Below are 13,043 nucleotides of genomic sequence, written 5' to 3'. Positions count from 1 at the left end.
TCTCTTGTACAACTGGAGAACCAGCTAAAAAAAGATTGCTGCAGAAAGAACCTTGATAAAAAAAGTACAGGATGTTAAAGCCATCCTCAGTAAGGTTGGCACATTGGAACGGATGAACCACTATAAACATACTTTCAAACGAACAAATATAGAAATGTCTACACATTTTAGGGCATTATTTACTCGAGCAAGATTCAAGCAGCTCGGCACAATGGTTAAGTATGGAAGATTTAACCAAGACCTTCATAACTTGTCTTTGCGGAGCTCCAGAGACATATATTATTTGAACATCAATTGTATAAGAAATTTCTTGGACTGCATTTTAGACAACCTATCTATTGGGGCCCTTATATTAAAACAATGTATTTTATGTGCTGTCAGAATTCAGAAATCACTTATAACATGGCCATTTATTTATATAACACAGTTCAGTTGAGATCTACATATGTGAGTCTGAGTGAGGTAAATTGTAGGGGTGACACAGAAATAAGATTCACATTATTTAATACATTTAATTGGTTTCTCTTATTCCATTTTTACATATGGTTTTATTAATGGTCTGTATTTTATATTCTGAATCTTGATATGACCTATTGGCTATAAATAAATAAAGTTACTTTCACAAAGAAGGTTAACAGAATGTTGGTTTCGTGCTTTGTGCATGGTCTTGTATCTTGTGAATGTTGAGATTCACAATTATTTTCAAAATGAGGCAAGTTTATATCTTTAAAGGCATTATTGATGTTACAGTCAATAGGCCAAAAGGAACAATTACACAGTGCACGTGTTCATGTAAATTCAACCAGCCAACAATGTGAAATCCTTTCATAATGTTAACTTTGTTGGTTTGGCTGGACAAATGAGTGTTGAAGGGTTTTTTGGAACTTTTCAAGTTCATTTGATGATGGATTTGGCAATGTGCTTAATTTTTAAAGTTCATAGCAACTTTTCTATGCTCTCTTGCCTTGATGATTGTGGAGTCTTAACAGTACATTGAGAAATATAGACTTTGTGTTGGTTTGGCCATTTTGGCAAGCTTTCAATATCTACTGAACAGTGTGTGTTCTCTTCTGCCTGTTAATTATAGGGAATTTGGAATATATTTTAAAATACAAAACCTGTACAAGTACATTAGCTGCCTTTTCAACCAATGATATGTGTGCATTTGGTCCATTATGTCAAGGATTGTTTGTGACATCACCTCTTAGTTCCAAATTTCAAAGTTATAACATTTTAGCATAAAGGCACATATTTAATTTTATATACTGTATAACACAGTACATTCTCCTCTTCCCATTTCATACATTATTGTATGACATTAAAATGTCATTCAGTCATAAGTTGTTGACTGGGAGATGATATATAGGCCTTGGCTAAACAAAACGATTGATGAATATAAATACAATTGAAATCTCTTTGATTTAAATACTTAGTTTTCATAAAATTGAGCACCACACACAAGTATGGCAACATTTTCATGAATAGACCAGCAATTGTGGATTAACTTTGCCACCTAGTGCTGAAAAACCAGACATGCAGGAACATATTTACCAACGTTCTATACAATTGTGGTTTAAAATTTTATTTTATTTATTCAAGTGTACCCATTCATTGAATACTGCTCAAAATTAATGAGATATCTTTGCAATTTTTAATGGGAAAAATATAGCATAAGTAAAGAACAGGTTCAAAACAAAACAGGCATTTGGGAAATGTGCATCTCTAGGGAAAATAGATCAGATAATGTGGGACAAAGTAGATTTTTATGTACTTGAAATGTAGCACTAGATTAATAAAGTAGATATAGTTACTGAATCTAATCTAATATCTTAAATGGATATTTAAGATTTTCAATATGAGGGAGTTTCCTCGCTATTTTTTTTCTTTCTAATATAGATTTTGGATTTTTCTTTCAAATGGCCAAAACATCTTATTTTACTTTAATAACTTGGAGGCTACTGTACTGTGCAATCTATTAAACAGTAGGAATGAAGTCTGAATAATTCCTGAAGTTAGAATTTCAGTCCCTTGAGAATACATCCTAGCCAGGTATTTCTTTCTTTTATATGTGTGTGTTTGTGTGTGTGTGTATCACTGGTAATTACCAGATTTGTTAATGTCTCTGTCCTGGGTTTAAGAGGCTGACTCCCTTAAAACTTAATCAGGCAGGCTCTTTCTGATCCCTTTTCAATTGAATAAGTCTGCTGCCTAGCTTTCCCTCCTCTTTTTTACAAATTCAAGTACAAATCTTCCACTTGTGAAAGCTTGTGCAATGAGTGGGCTGTTGGAGGAACTGAAAGACCAGGTTAGGAACAGACCATCATGGAGAATTCTGCTCAGAATCATGTGGAAATGAGGGGAGCATATAAATGTAATAAGTACTATGGAGTCACTAACAGTCAACAATAATGCTGTTATTCTGTTATCCCGATGAAGGAACTAAAATATAATACAGTGGTTTGTGGGATCATTTCTGGACGTCACCCTTCCAGCTCTGTTATCTGTATCCTGTGTTATGATTTGCTTAGCAACAGTTTAGCAATGCCATTTCAATCTTAGTTTAATATAAGGTAAAGGTAAAGGTTCCCCCGCACATGCGTGCTAGTCGTTTCCGACTCTAGGGGCCGGTGCTCATCTCCGTTTCAAAGCTGAAGAGCCAGCGCTTGTCCGAGGATGTCTCCGTGGTCATGTGGCCGGCATGACTAGACGCCAAAGGTGCACGGAACGCTGTTACCTTCCCACCGTAGTGTTCCCTATTTTTCTACTTGCATTTTTATGTTTTCTTTCGAACTGCTAGGTTGGCAGAAGCTGGGACGAGTAACAGGCGCTCACTCTGCTATGTGGCACTCGGGATTCAACCCGCCAAACTGCCGACCTTCTGATCGACAAGCTCAGTGTCTTAACCCACTGAGCCACCACGTCTGTTTAATATACAGCCTTTAAATTCCCATCCAGTCAAACATAATACAACTCTTGCTGCCAAAAGTCTCAACAAAGCAAAAAACCAGTTAGAATCCTTTTTTCTTTATACTCATTATATGTTCCAATCCATGTTGCTGTTGGCCACTATTTATTTATTTAATTTGGTTTAGGCACTGCCCAATTCAACTGTGGCAAGAAAAGGTTGTAAACTCATTTAACAACCATCTTGCAGATATTTGGTCCCAATTGTGGTTGTAAGGTGAGGACTAACTGTACATTTATTGAGACTGGCCATAATAACAGAAGGTTGCATTTCTGATCGTGTGGTATTTCCTCCTCCTTTTTATATTTTAGTGAATTAGAGAGGCACCTGCCTGAGGTGCTTACAAGCATTGCTCGTCTGTTCTAGACTTTGAAAATGTTTTACTTTTCGTCACCTTATTTTCTGCTATTGGGCACCTGCAAATATTTGGCAGTGTGTGAGGTGTATGAAGTGATTGCAGTGATTGATGTCTCTCCTAGGCAACAGCCTATGACAACCTCTGTCAGCCATTCTGAAGACTTGAATATTTGGCTAATGATATCTACCGTTAAAAATTCAGCATCTTTGTTAATCTACTGAAAACCAACTATTCAGACCAAAGATCCCAATGAATTTTCTACTTGCTGCTAGATTAGCCCCAGATCTAATTAAGAAATGTTTACATACATACATAATGAAGCATACACTAGAGGCATTCTGTCCCTATTTTGAGCTTTATTTACTCAGTCAATATCTCATGTTTCCACAATAAATAGAGTTCAGGAATTCTTCTCCCCTCTCCCAGGGATATTACGACCCAATATCTGATGGGAAAGGGGACAGGGAGGAAGCACAGTCAGCTGCATTTTTTCCCCCTGTCCTCACAACATCATCACCACCATCATCTTCGTGGAGCAATTCTAGTTACATTTTTCCCCCACATCCTATTTATTGTCTTTTTATTTATGTTTGTTTATAAGCTGCTTTAGGTCAATAGCTGCTTTCAATAGAGAAAAATAAGAAATCACAGATAAAACACCAAGGATACTAATTCAAATCAAGTTTTAAAACAAATCTGTTAGTAACCAATTGAAGCCAAAAGCAGAAGGGGATGGCAGAGAATGAGATGGTTAGATAGGGTCATTGATGCAATGAACATGAATTTGGGAAAACTCTGGGAGATGGTGGAGGACAGGGGCCTGCCGTGCTATGGTCCCTGGGGTCACAAAGAGTCAGACATGACTTAGCAGCTGAACAACAAATTAGCAATCATTTAAAAGAAATTAAATAGCAGTCTCTCACACGTCTACCTGGAATCGTTACTTCTGATGGTGAACAGGCTGAAAAAAAATGGCCTGATCTAGAGGACCTTAAAGATAAAATTTGGCTTGTCCCTTGATAAGGAAGCTGCAGAACCCTGGAAGGAGCCATTGGAAAGATACCATCTGCCTTACCTGTCAAAGTTGTTTCTGACTGTTGGGAATGAAAATGCCTTCTCCCAAGGATTTTAAAACTTAGCCAGATTGACTTGAAATAATGTGTTATGGCCCATTTCCCAGAAATCTTGGCTACTTCTACTGTAGGGTTATTGTGATTTTATTTTACATTATTTCTACTATCATCATTCTATTATTTCAGATGTCAGTCAGCTGTTATCTTGAAAGGGATATACAATAATCTCTATAATCTTATTGAAGAAAGAGCTCTCCCTGAATGATCTACATTCAGTTAAGGCCGGCAAGATCTGTGAATGCTAATTTGTTAAAGCTATAATTGTGTATTTTTTCAAAATGGGTGAGTTTCAATGATAATGTCACTCTTTCTTTCACTCACAGCCAGGTTTTTACATGATTGTTCTTCTTTATTTAGTGGCTTTTGATTTCTTAGTATAACTTTTATGCTCAGTAATTGGAGACCCCCATTAGCAATCTGTTTCAGTAGAAAGACTACTGAAAGATTTTGTAAGGTGATAAAATTGCTTTCTGATTAATTCAATGAAATCAGACCAATTTGAACCAAATGTGAGTGTTTGAAAAGTTAATGTTAATATTAGATAAAGATGTTGGTTGAATGTAATTCTTACATTAAACATACTCAAGCCAATGTTGAATTTATATGGATATTAGATATTCTAGTTTAGCAATGCCATTTCCATCTTAGTTTAATATAGAGCCTTTAAATTCCCATCCAGTCAAACATAATACAACTATTGCTGCCGAAAGTCTCAACAAAGCAAAAATCCAGGTAGAATCCTTTTTTATTTATACTCATTATATGTTCCAATCCATGTTGCTGTTGGCCGCTATTTATTTATTTAATTTGGTTTAGGCACTGCCCAATTCCAAATCATCCATGGGCAGTTCACAATAAAAATAAAAACACAATATGTAACAAAACAGATGAAATCCAATCACCCCATATAAAACATAATGGGTTCCATTCCATCTCATCCCCATCCTAAAAGAACAACCAGGTCTTCAGAACTTTGCAGAATACGATCAGGATGGGTGCCACATGGACCTCAAGGGGGAATCTCATTCAGAGGTAAGACCCCATGGTAAAGAAGGCACATTCTTGGATCCTCATAGATGGCACTGTTAAATTATAAGGACATGGAGTATACCAAGCCTGCTGGCATGTAGTGGCCATCAGAAACCATGGGAGATAGGCAGTCCTTCAGATAACCTAGCCCTAGGTTATGTAGGGCTTTATAGGTAATGACCAGCATTGATTAAATTAATATATAAAACTAAAATATTTCTATCATCTTGAGAAATGGTATAAATCACTACAAAACTCTAAACCAGGGGTGTCAAACTGTCGGCCTGCGGCCCAGTTGCATCATGCAGAAGCTGCGTTCACCCCCGCTCTGTCAATGCAAAGAAAGTTGTGATACCTCGCAACACATCACGTGACATGGCGAGTTTGACACCCGTGCTCTAAACTGTAAAATTTACAGTTTAGATACCACTCACCACTATTTGTCATTACCTACTGTAAAATGAATAGATATGATCTCATGAAAAGAAAAATAAATACTTCAAAAAAAAAAAAAGTAAAAACGATCATCAGTCCACTTCAATAGAAGGGAATTTAGAACCCCTTTGATACTTTTAAAACTATCCCAACTGGATTTCCTTACCAGAGCTTCAGGCAGGATATAATTATGTCATAATTGTGTCAAATGTTGCCATTTTAGGAATATAGAATTCCTGCTGATTATTCCAGGAAGTACCTGATAACCCAAGAGCTCTTGCTTAAGACTATCTCAATCCTTTTTCCTTTTGACTAGACAGGAAATTTGAGGCATCACTTGGCCACAACAAGGACTTCTAAGAAGATATGTCATACACTGCATGGCTCTGGCAGTGAACAGTGTAATAGAAAAACTTGCTTTTCAGCTACTCTTCTTCCCCAACTTATTTTCCTTCAGAACTAAGTAAACAAAATGAAGTAATTGATTGGGTTGTTGGTGTTTTTACACAAACCGGTTGACAATCCCTTGAAATGAATTAACTCTGTTAGCCCTTTTGGTTCTGTTAGATCTTTTATGGAAGCAGACCCTTACTGTAGCTGAAATCACCAAACTGGAGTGAAAGTCAGTGAAATCATTCTTACTTCCAGGGTTGTAGTGTACGCTCTTAAGCATACATGGGATGTCAGCACAGCAGGGGGCTGGACAGCTCCAGGCTATAACCGTTTTGGCGGGAAAGCCTGAATAGAGCAAGCCGTTGACAGCCCCAGGGCATGGTCAGCTCTGGCGGGAAGCCAGGGTTTAAATCCATTGGCCATTTGCACTGCCGGGAAGCCCAGGTTTGAATCTATTGGTTGCAATTCACCTGGGCAGGTATAAAGAGACGCCAGGTAACCCTTTTGCCCTAGCTTCATTCCTGATCCAATAAAGAAGTTACTACCCAGCTCAAGTGTCCATCTCTCTGTGTGACCACGCCACTTTGCAAGGGTACACTGCCTTCTCTAGGAATGAGGAACTTTTTGTCCTTCAAATATTTTGGGCTACAATTTCCAACAGTGTCAATTTACATGGTTAGACTTGAATGGAAATGAGAGCTTTAACTGAGACCACACCTTGAGGACCTGATATTCTTCATCCTTGGTTATTGCATAGATAGTGCCATAATAGAGGTATTATGGTAGAACTGTGAATAGGAAAATAGAGCAAATTCTCATCTTGAGTTGCTGAATTTCCCAGGCTCCATATTAAACTGTACAATTCTGCATTGGCAATATTCCCAGACTCAGAGGTATCTTAATTTTCAGAAGAAAAATCTGGTAGTTCTATCTGAAGTGCTTCATTGAAGAGAAATAGGTGTGTTGCTCTTAAATTTTATAATATTCTACTTCTGTGTTTGGCAAATCACCTATTTGAGACATAATCTCTATTCAGGCATTCAGATGTCTACACCATACAGGATACATTGGGACACATTCACCAGCTTCCGCCTCATTTACTTCCATCTTTCTCAAACTGATGGTGAAAATCTAAAGCACAAGTTCCAGAAATGACAGTTCTTATTCATCTATAAGGCATTGACTAGTGAAAATGCTCAAATATGCCCCAAGAAATTCTGAACACTTTGAAGAATGGCATACCATTTTTAAAATAAATTTTAAAATGTTTTTTTTAAATCTAAAACCGGTATAAAACAATAGATAATGGTCAGAGGTGTTTTCAAAGAATTAAACAATCTCTATTTGTTGATTTTATTTATTTATTTACAATAATTTAGTTCTGCCTACTGACTAGACTCTAATGGCTTACACTTTTAAATACACTGAAACCAAAATTCAATGTAAAACCAATCCATTAATAAACATGCAATCATTACCTATGCTGTCACTGCTCTTCCATTCAAAATACCCCATGAAAGAAGTTTCTTATCATTATCTTTCTAATTACTGAATGGGAACAGCATTTTGAGTTTCTAGAATAAGTGATGGAGCTGTACAAAGAAAGCCATCTTCAGGGTTTTTGCCTGCTTGCCTGCTTGGTCGCACAGGAAGTGGGTACACATTCTGACTAGGCTATATCTACCTAATGCATGCATTTCCAAAAGTATTGGACTAAGAGTGCCATCCTCACTCACATCCTGCTATAGATCATCACAAGAATGACCAATGTGGTTTTGCCCCATGTCTAGGCTTGACTCCTGACTGAAGGGGATGCAAATAATCTTTATTATGCAGGGTTACTTCTAGTTGTAGTCTGGCCAACTTTTTTATGTTCCACTTTGTCTTTACATCCAAATTTTGATCACTGCTGTAACTACTGCATGGGGCTGCTGCAATGGTCATATGCATGTAAAATTGTCATAAGTCACTTTTTCCGGTGTTGTTGTAACTTTGAACAGTCACTAAATGAGTCATTGTAAGTTGGAGACTACCTGCCATCTTGGATCTGTCTCAACCCCGAGAATGGTGCCATGAGATGTGTCTCTGTGGGGTTTTTAAAACGCCCATCGCTTATATTGTGCACGGTGATTCTCACACCTGATTTCCTTTGGAGATTATATAAGTGATCATGCAACAGAGTATGATCACATGAACTTTCTAATCTAAGATGTTTTGTTAGGCTATGCGCAGCTTATGCGAAAACAATGCTCACTGCTTTGAGTAAAAAGACATGTAAGGTTCTTTACCCACTTTATGCAAGTATAAGCTTCTTGGAAAATGGTACAAGTCATCAGATCTAACTCCCTTCCCAGTATGTTTCAAACCTTTTAATTTCACTGCAAGAAAGAAAGGAAAATACAGTGTAGCTCTTTTATGGAAAAAAAAATAACAACATCAACAACAACAATCCATGTTCCTCAACTTTGACAACTCTAAGATGTAGACTTCAGCTTCCAGAATTCCCTAGTCAGAGGACTGGCTAGGGAATTTTGGGAGTTGAAGTACACACACATTAAAGTTGACACTGCTGTAGAGAATCTCCACAATACTAATAATACTTTTTTTTCAGATTATCACAAATCCTTCCCGAGCCTTTCAATCTCTTCCAAGAGGAAATCAACATCTGATTTTTTGGTTGCTGGATTAGAGAAGACCATTCGGAAAAAGTTCACATTGTCTCCCAAAGGTTGGTAGCTAACCATAGTAGTGCCTTCTTCAATCATTCTTGATTTTATTTTTGGAGCAACCTGGATAGATAGGGCAGAAAACAATACTTAATTTCTGGGGTAAACCATTGAAGAGGCTAAAGAATAAGTAATAGCAGCCTTTATTTTGGACTATTGGCAGAAATATGATTAAAGTATTTATTTATATGTGATTAAAATATGGTGAACTTTATGCTTATCAATATTGACATTTTAGGAATGTCTTAATATTATTAATTTTTTTCTTTATCTTTAAATATTTAAACATCAGAGTATTAATATTCTCTAATCAATATGATATAAATAGCACTGTATTCAAATAATATAATGTATTACTTATGCCTTATCACAATTCAATAAAACAAATTAAAAAATGAAAAAAAAAAGGATTCAGTGGTGTGTCTTTGATTAGAAAAAAAAGTAGAAATAAACTGGGAATAAAATGTTGGGTAAAACCATGCAGAACAGGAACAGTCAGATATGTCTATCAGAAGCTGAAAGCAAAACCAGATCTTCTGCAATTACAGATTCTATCTGCTATGCATAAAATAGACTACCCTTACCCAAATGCTGGATTGCATGATCCTTCATCCCTAGTTGTCACACTCAATGAATCATTGGTAAGGATAGTAGTAAGGTAAAGGTAAAGGTAAAGGTTCCCCCGCACATGCATGCTAGTCATTTCCAACTCTAGGGGCTGGTACTCATCTCCGTTTCAAAGCTGAAGAGCCAGCGCTTGTCCGAGGATGTCTTCGTGGTCATGTGTCTGGCATGACTAGACGCCAAAAGTGCATGGAATGCTGTTACCTTCCCATCGTAGTGGTCCCTATTTTTCTACTTGCATTTTTATGTGCTTTCAAACTGCTAGGTTGGCAGAAGCTGGGACGAGTAACAGGTACTCACTCTGCGACGCGGCACTCGGGATTCGACCCGCCAAACTGCCGACCTTCTGATCAACAAGCTCAGCGTCCTAACCCACTGAGCCACCGCGTCCCTTAGGATAGTAGTAGTTGTCATCTAATATATTTAACCAGTGGTGGGATTCAAATATGTGAACAACTGGTTCTCTGTGTGGATGCCACTTTCGGAAGTTCATTCTGGGCCTGGGCAACAGAAAATTAGCTATCACTGCCGAAGTGGTGAGAACCAGCTGAATCCCACCACTGTATTTAACTTATGCGAAATATGGAGGGATAGATAGAAGACTTGCTCTAACACAGTGTTTTCAAACTTGGCAACTTTAATATGTGTGCACTTCAACTTCTAGAATTCCATACCCAGACTGGTTGGCTAGGAAATTCTGGGAATTGAAGTCCACACATATTAAAGTTGCTCTAAAAAACTGCTCTAAAAGAAAATGTACATATGAGCTTTTACCTCATGAAGTCTTTTGTCTCTTTCTGGCCCCTTTGGGATTTGATGAAGACTTGGTGGGATATACCAGAAACATACATTGCTGAGTTCAGGCTTGAAGATTATTTTTTTAAAGAAAAAAGAAAAAAAGAAGAGGTAAAATCAAACATTTTTATTTCTGCAACAAATGTTCTACTTTATCAAATAGGCAGGGGAAATTGGAATCTGAAGTCTTGGAAGCAAAATTAAAATAAATCCACTGTTTATGCAAAATCCTTACTATAAATATAAATTCATGGTAAGCCCATGACTTGCTCAGTTGGCTGATGACGTTGCAGGATATTATATTTTTCACATAGTGCCCAGCATGAAAAAGCTCGATGGAAACTTCAGCCATTATATTTCCATCCTTCAGAATTGCCTCACATTAAATATAACTATTCATGCCTGTATAACAGAGGGGAAAATATTTTCTACTGCCAACCCAATAAACATCACAAAATAGCTCAGGAGTCGTTTCTCCACTACAGAGTCAAAATTCATAATGAATTAAGCTAAAATGTATTTTTATTAAGTTCACTGCAATCTTAAATATTGGCTGAATTTGTTTCTGCACGAACATAAATTTTAACTTATTTTATTGACAGTTATCATTAGTTCAGGTGTAGGATATTTCCATGAGATGTTTATTAATATCTACTGAGATAAAATGTGTGAAAACAGTCTATTTAAGTTTCCTTAATTATATAGAAGTCTCTGAGGCATCTCAATGAATTATTGCATATTTTAAAATTGGCTGTTTTCCATTAGCTCAGGGAAAAAAATGATTTGTGCGAAGAATATTCCATAAATATCAAAAATTTAGGCTGTAGAACTTTTCCAGATCTAACTTATATTTAGTTTAGCTTTTCAGTCCTTTTTTAAGTTTAGTGATAATTTTACAACTGCTATCTATTTGTGAAGCATTTTTATATCTTTTGATTCATACTGCACATTTGCTACTCTATTTTTCTCTCCTGGGGCATTATGAAAACTAAGGGTTGCCTTTTCTGATGTTCACATATTTACGAAACATTTTACATTTTACACATTAATAGCTCCAGGAAATCTCTGGGGCTTAACATGAAATAAATATGCACCCACATGAATTTGTAAAGAAGTTCTGGAAAATGTAGAATTCTAGCATCAGAATGCTACTCAGCTGAAGCAGAAATGTGAGGTTCAAATCCATTTTTGAACATATTTTCATTTAATCTGATTAATTTATTTGGCACTGACTTAACCTAGGGAAAAAGATGTTTCATTCTTCCTAGTCACTGGAAATCCTGATTCACACCCAGTAATAAGTAATACAAAGAATTCACTTGCATGGAGGTTCGTATGCAAAGTTTCAACTAAGAAAAAAAAGTGATTGAAAAAAAAAGGATTGAAGGAGGTGGAGATGGAAGAGGAAAAAAACCACATTTATTCCTTATAATCCAGCCAAGAAAGATTGGAAGATCTTTGTAACTGTCGTGATAATTAACTTAGTGTGCCCATTTATTTATTTCATTTATATCCTGCCATTATTGTTTTTACAAATAAGTCAAGATGGCAAATATATGCAATATTCCTTCTTTCCCCCTATTTTCTCACAATAACAACCCTGTGACATGGATTGGGCTGAGAGCACCTGGACCAAAATTAGGATTCTTAATCACTACTATACCAAACTGGCTATTTTCATCCTTTGCGAAGAAGACTTTTGTGGGAACTGGAAACTGTAGATTAACAAAATAAAGAAACAATACAGAGACTTCTTGCCACTGTTAACTCCTAACCTCAGCATCAAAAACCAGCTCATAATTGTTTCTTCTCTTGAGTTCCTTATGAAGATATTCTGCAAATTCCAAAAATTTATTGATAGGAATTTCAAATCCTCCCGTGCCCTGTAAGACAGAAAAGGCAGAACAAACACGGTTCCTTCCATTATACACTGCAAGTCTGCAAGGTAAAATGACAATGATTTATCTGGAGCCAGAAAACAATTAAAATGAGGTCCTTTTTACTATAAAGTAACATAATGGCTATATTGGAATTTCAGAAACTGCCTTATGAAGAATAGAAAGATTTCTCTGCAGATTTTTATTAGAGCTTCATTACAAAGAAGTCCAGCAAAGATAGATAAATACTTTTATTGCTGAGGCCCAGCAATACTGATCAGATTTTCATTCATTCATTCATTCATTCATTCATTCATTCATTCATTCATTCATTCAAATGTATTGCTGCTCATCTTACCACAGGGTAACTCCAGGGCTTTTTTTCTCATAGAACGCTCAGAACGGAGTTCCGGTACCTTTTTTGGATGGAACCTTGTAGGGTGGGCAAGGTGGGTTGTATGACATGTGTGAGTTCCGGCACCTTTTTCTTTTACAAAAAAAGCACTGGGTAACTCTATAACTTTGACTTTTGGAATTATTTCAGGTATTGTTTGGTTGTGTAGCAGAAATGGAGACTTTCCTCACAGATGAGGAGTTCCAAAAAATTTGCCTTCTGACTATATTTGACATTATTTATTATCTATAACTTTCCCACTTACTGTCTCAGTTTCTCTGCCTGCTTTCCATAACAGCATTGGAGACTTCAAT

The 13,043-nt window shown here is 36.6% G+C and overlaps 1 protein-coding gene across 3 annotated transcripts in view; it reads right to left on the bottom strand.

Moving 5' to 3' along the window:
* Positions 1-7,706: 7,706 nt before the first annotated feature.
* Positions 7,707-13,043, bottom strand: part of LOC308665223 (glutamate decarboxylase 1-like) — a 36,166-nt gene continuing 30,829 nt past the window's right edge. For all 3 annotated transcript variants that reach the window (XM_081322970.1, XM_081322972.1, XM_081322971.1), the window contains 3 exons: positions 12,234-12,341; positions 10,438-10,527; positions 7,707-9,102 (listed from right to left, as the gene is read on the bottom strand). In XM_081322970.1, coding sequence (XP_081179096.1) covers positions 8,929-9,102; positions 10,438-10,527; positions 12,234-12,341 — 372 coding nt within the window. In that variant the 3' untranslated portion in view covers positions 7,707-8,928. The remainder of the gene's footprint in view (positions 9,103-10,437; positions 10,528-12,233; positions 12,342-13,043) is intronic.

This window comes from Vipera berus (genome assembly GCF_964194415.1).
Source record: "Vipera berus genome assembly, chromosome: 3".
Classification (NCBI taxonomy): Eukaryota; Metazoa; Chordata; class Lepidosauria; order Squamata; family Viperidae; genus Vipera; species Vipera berus.
Note: the sequence above shows the minus strand (reverse complement) of the source record. Positions and strands in the feature narration are given on the sequence as shown.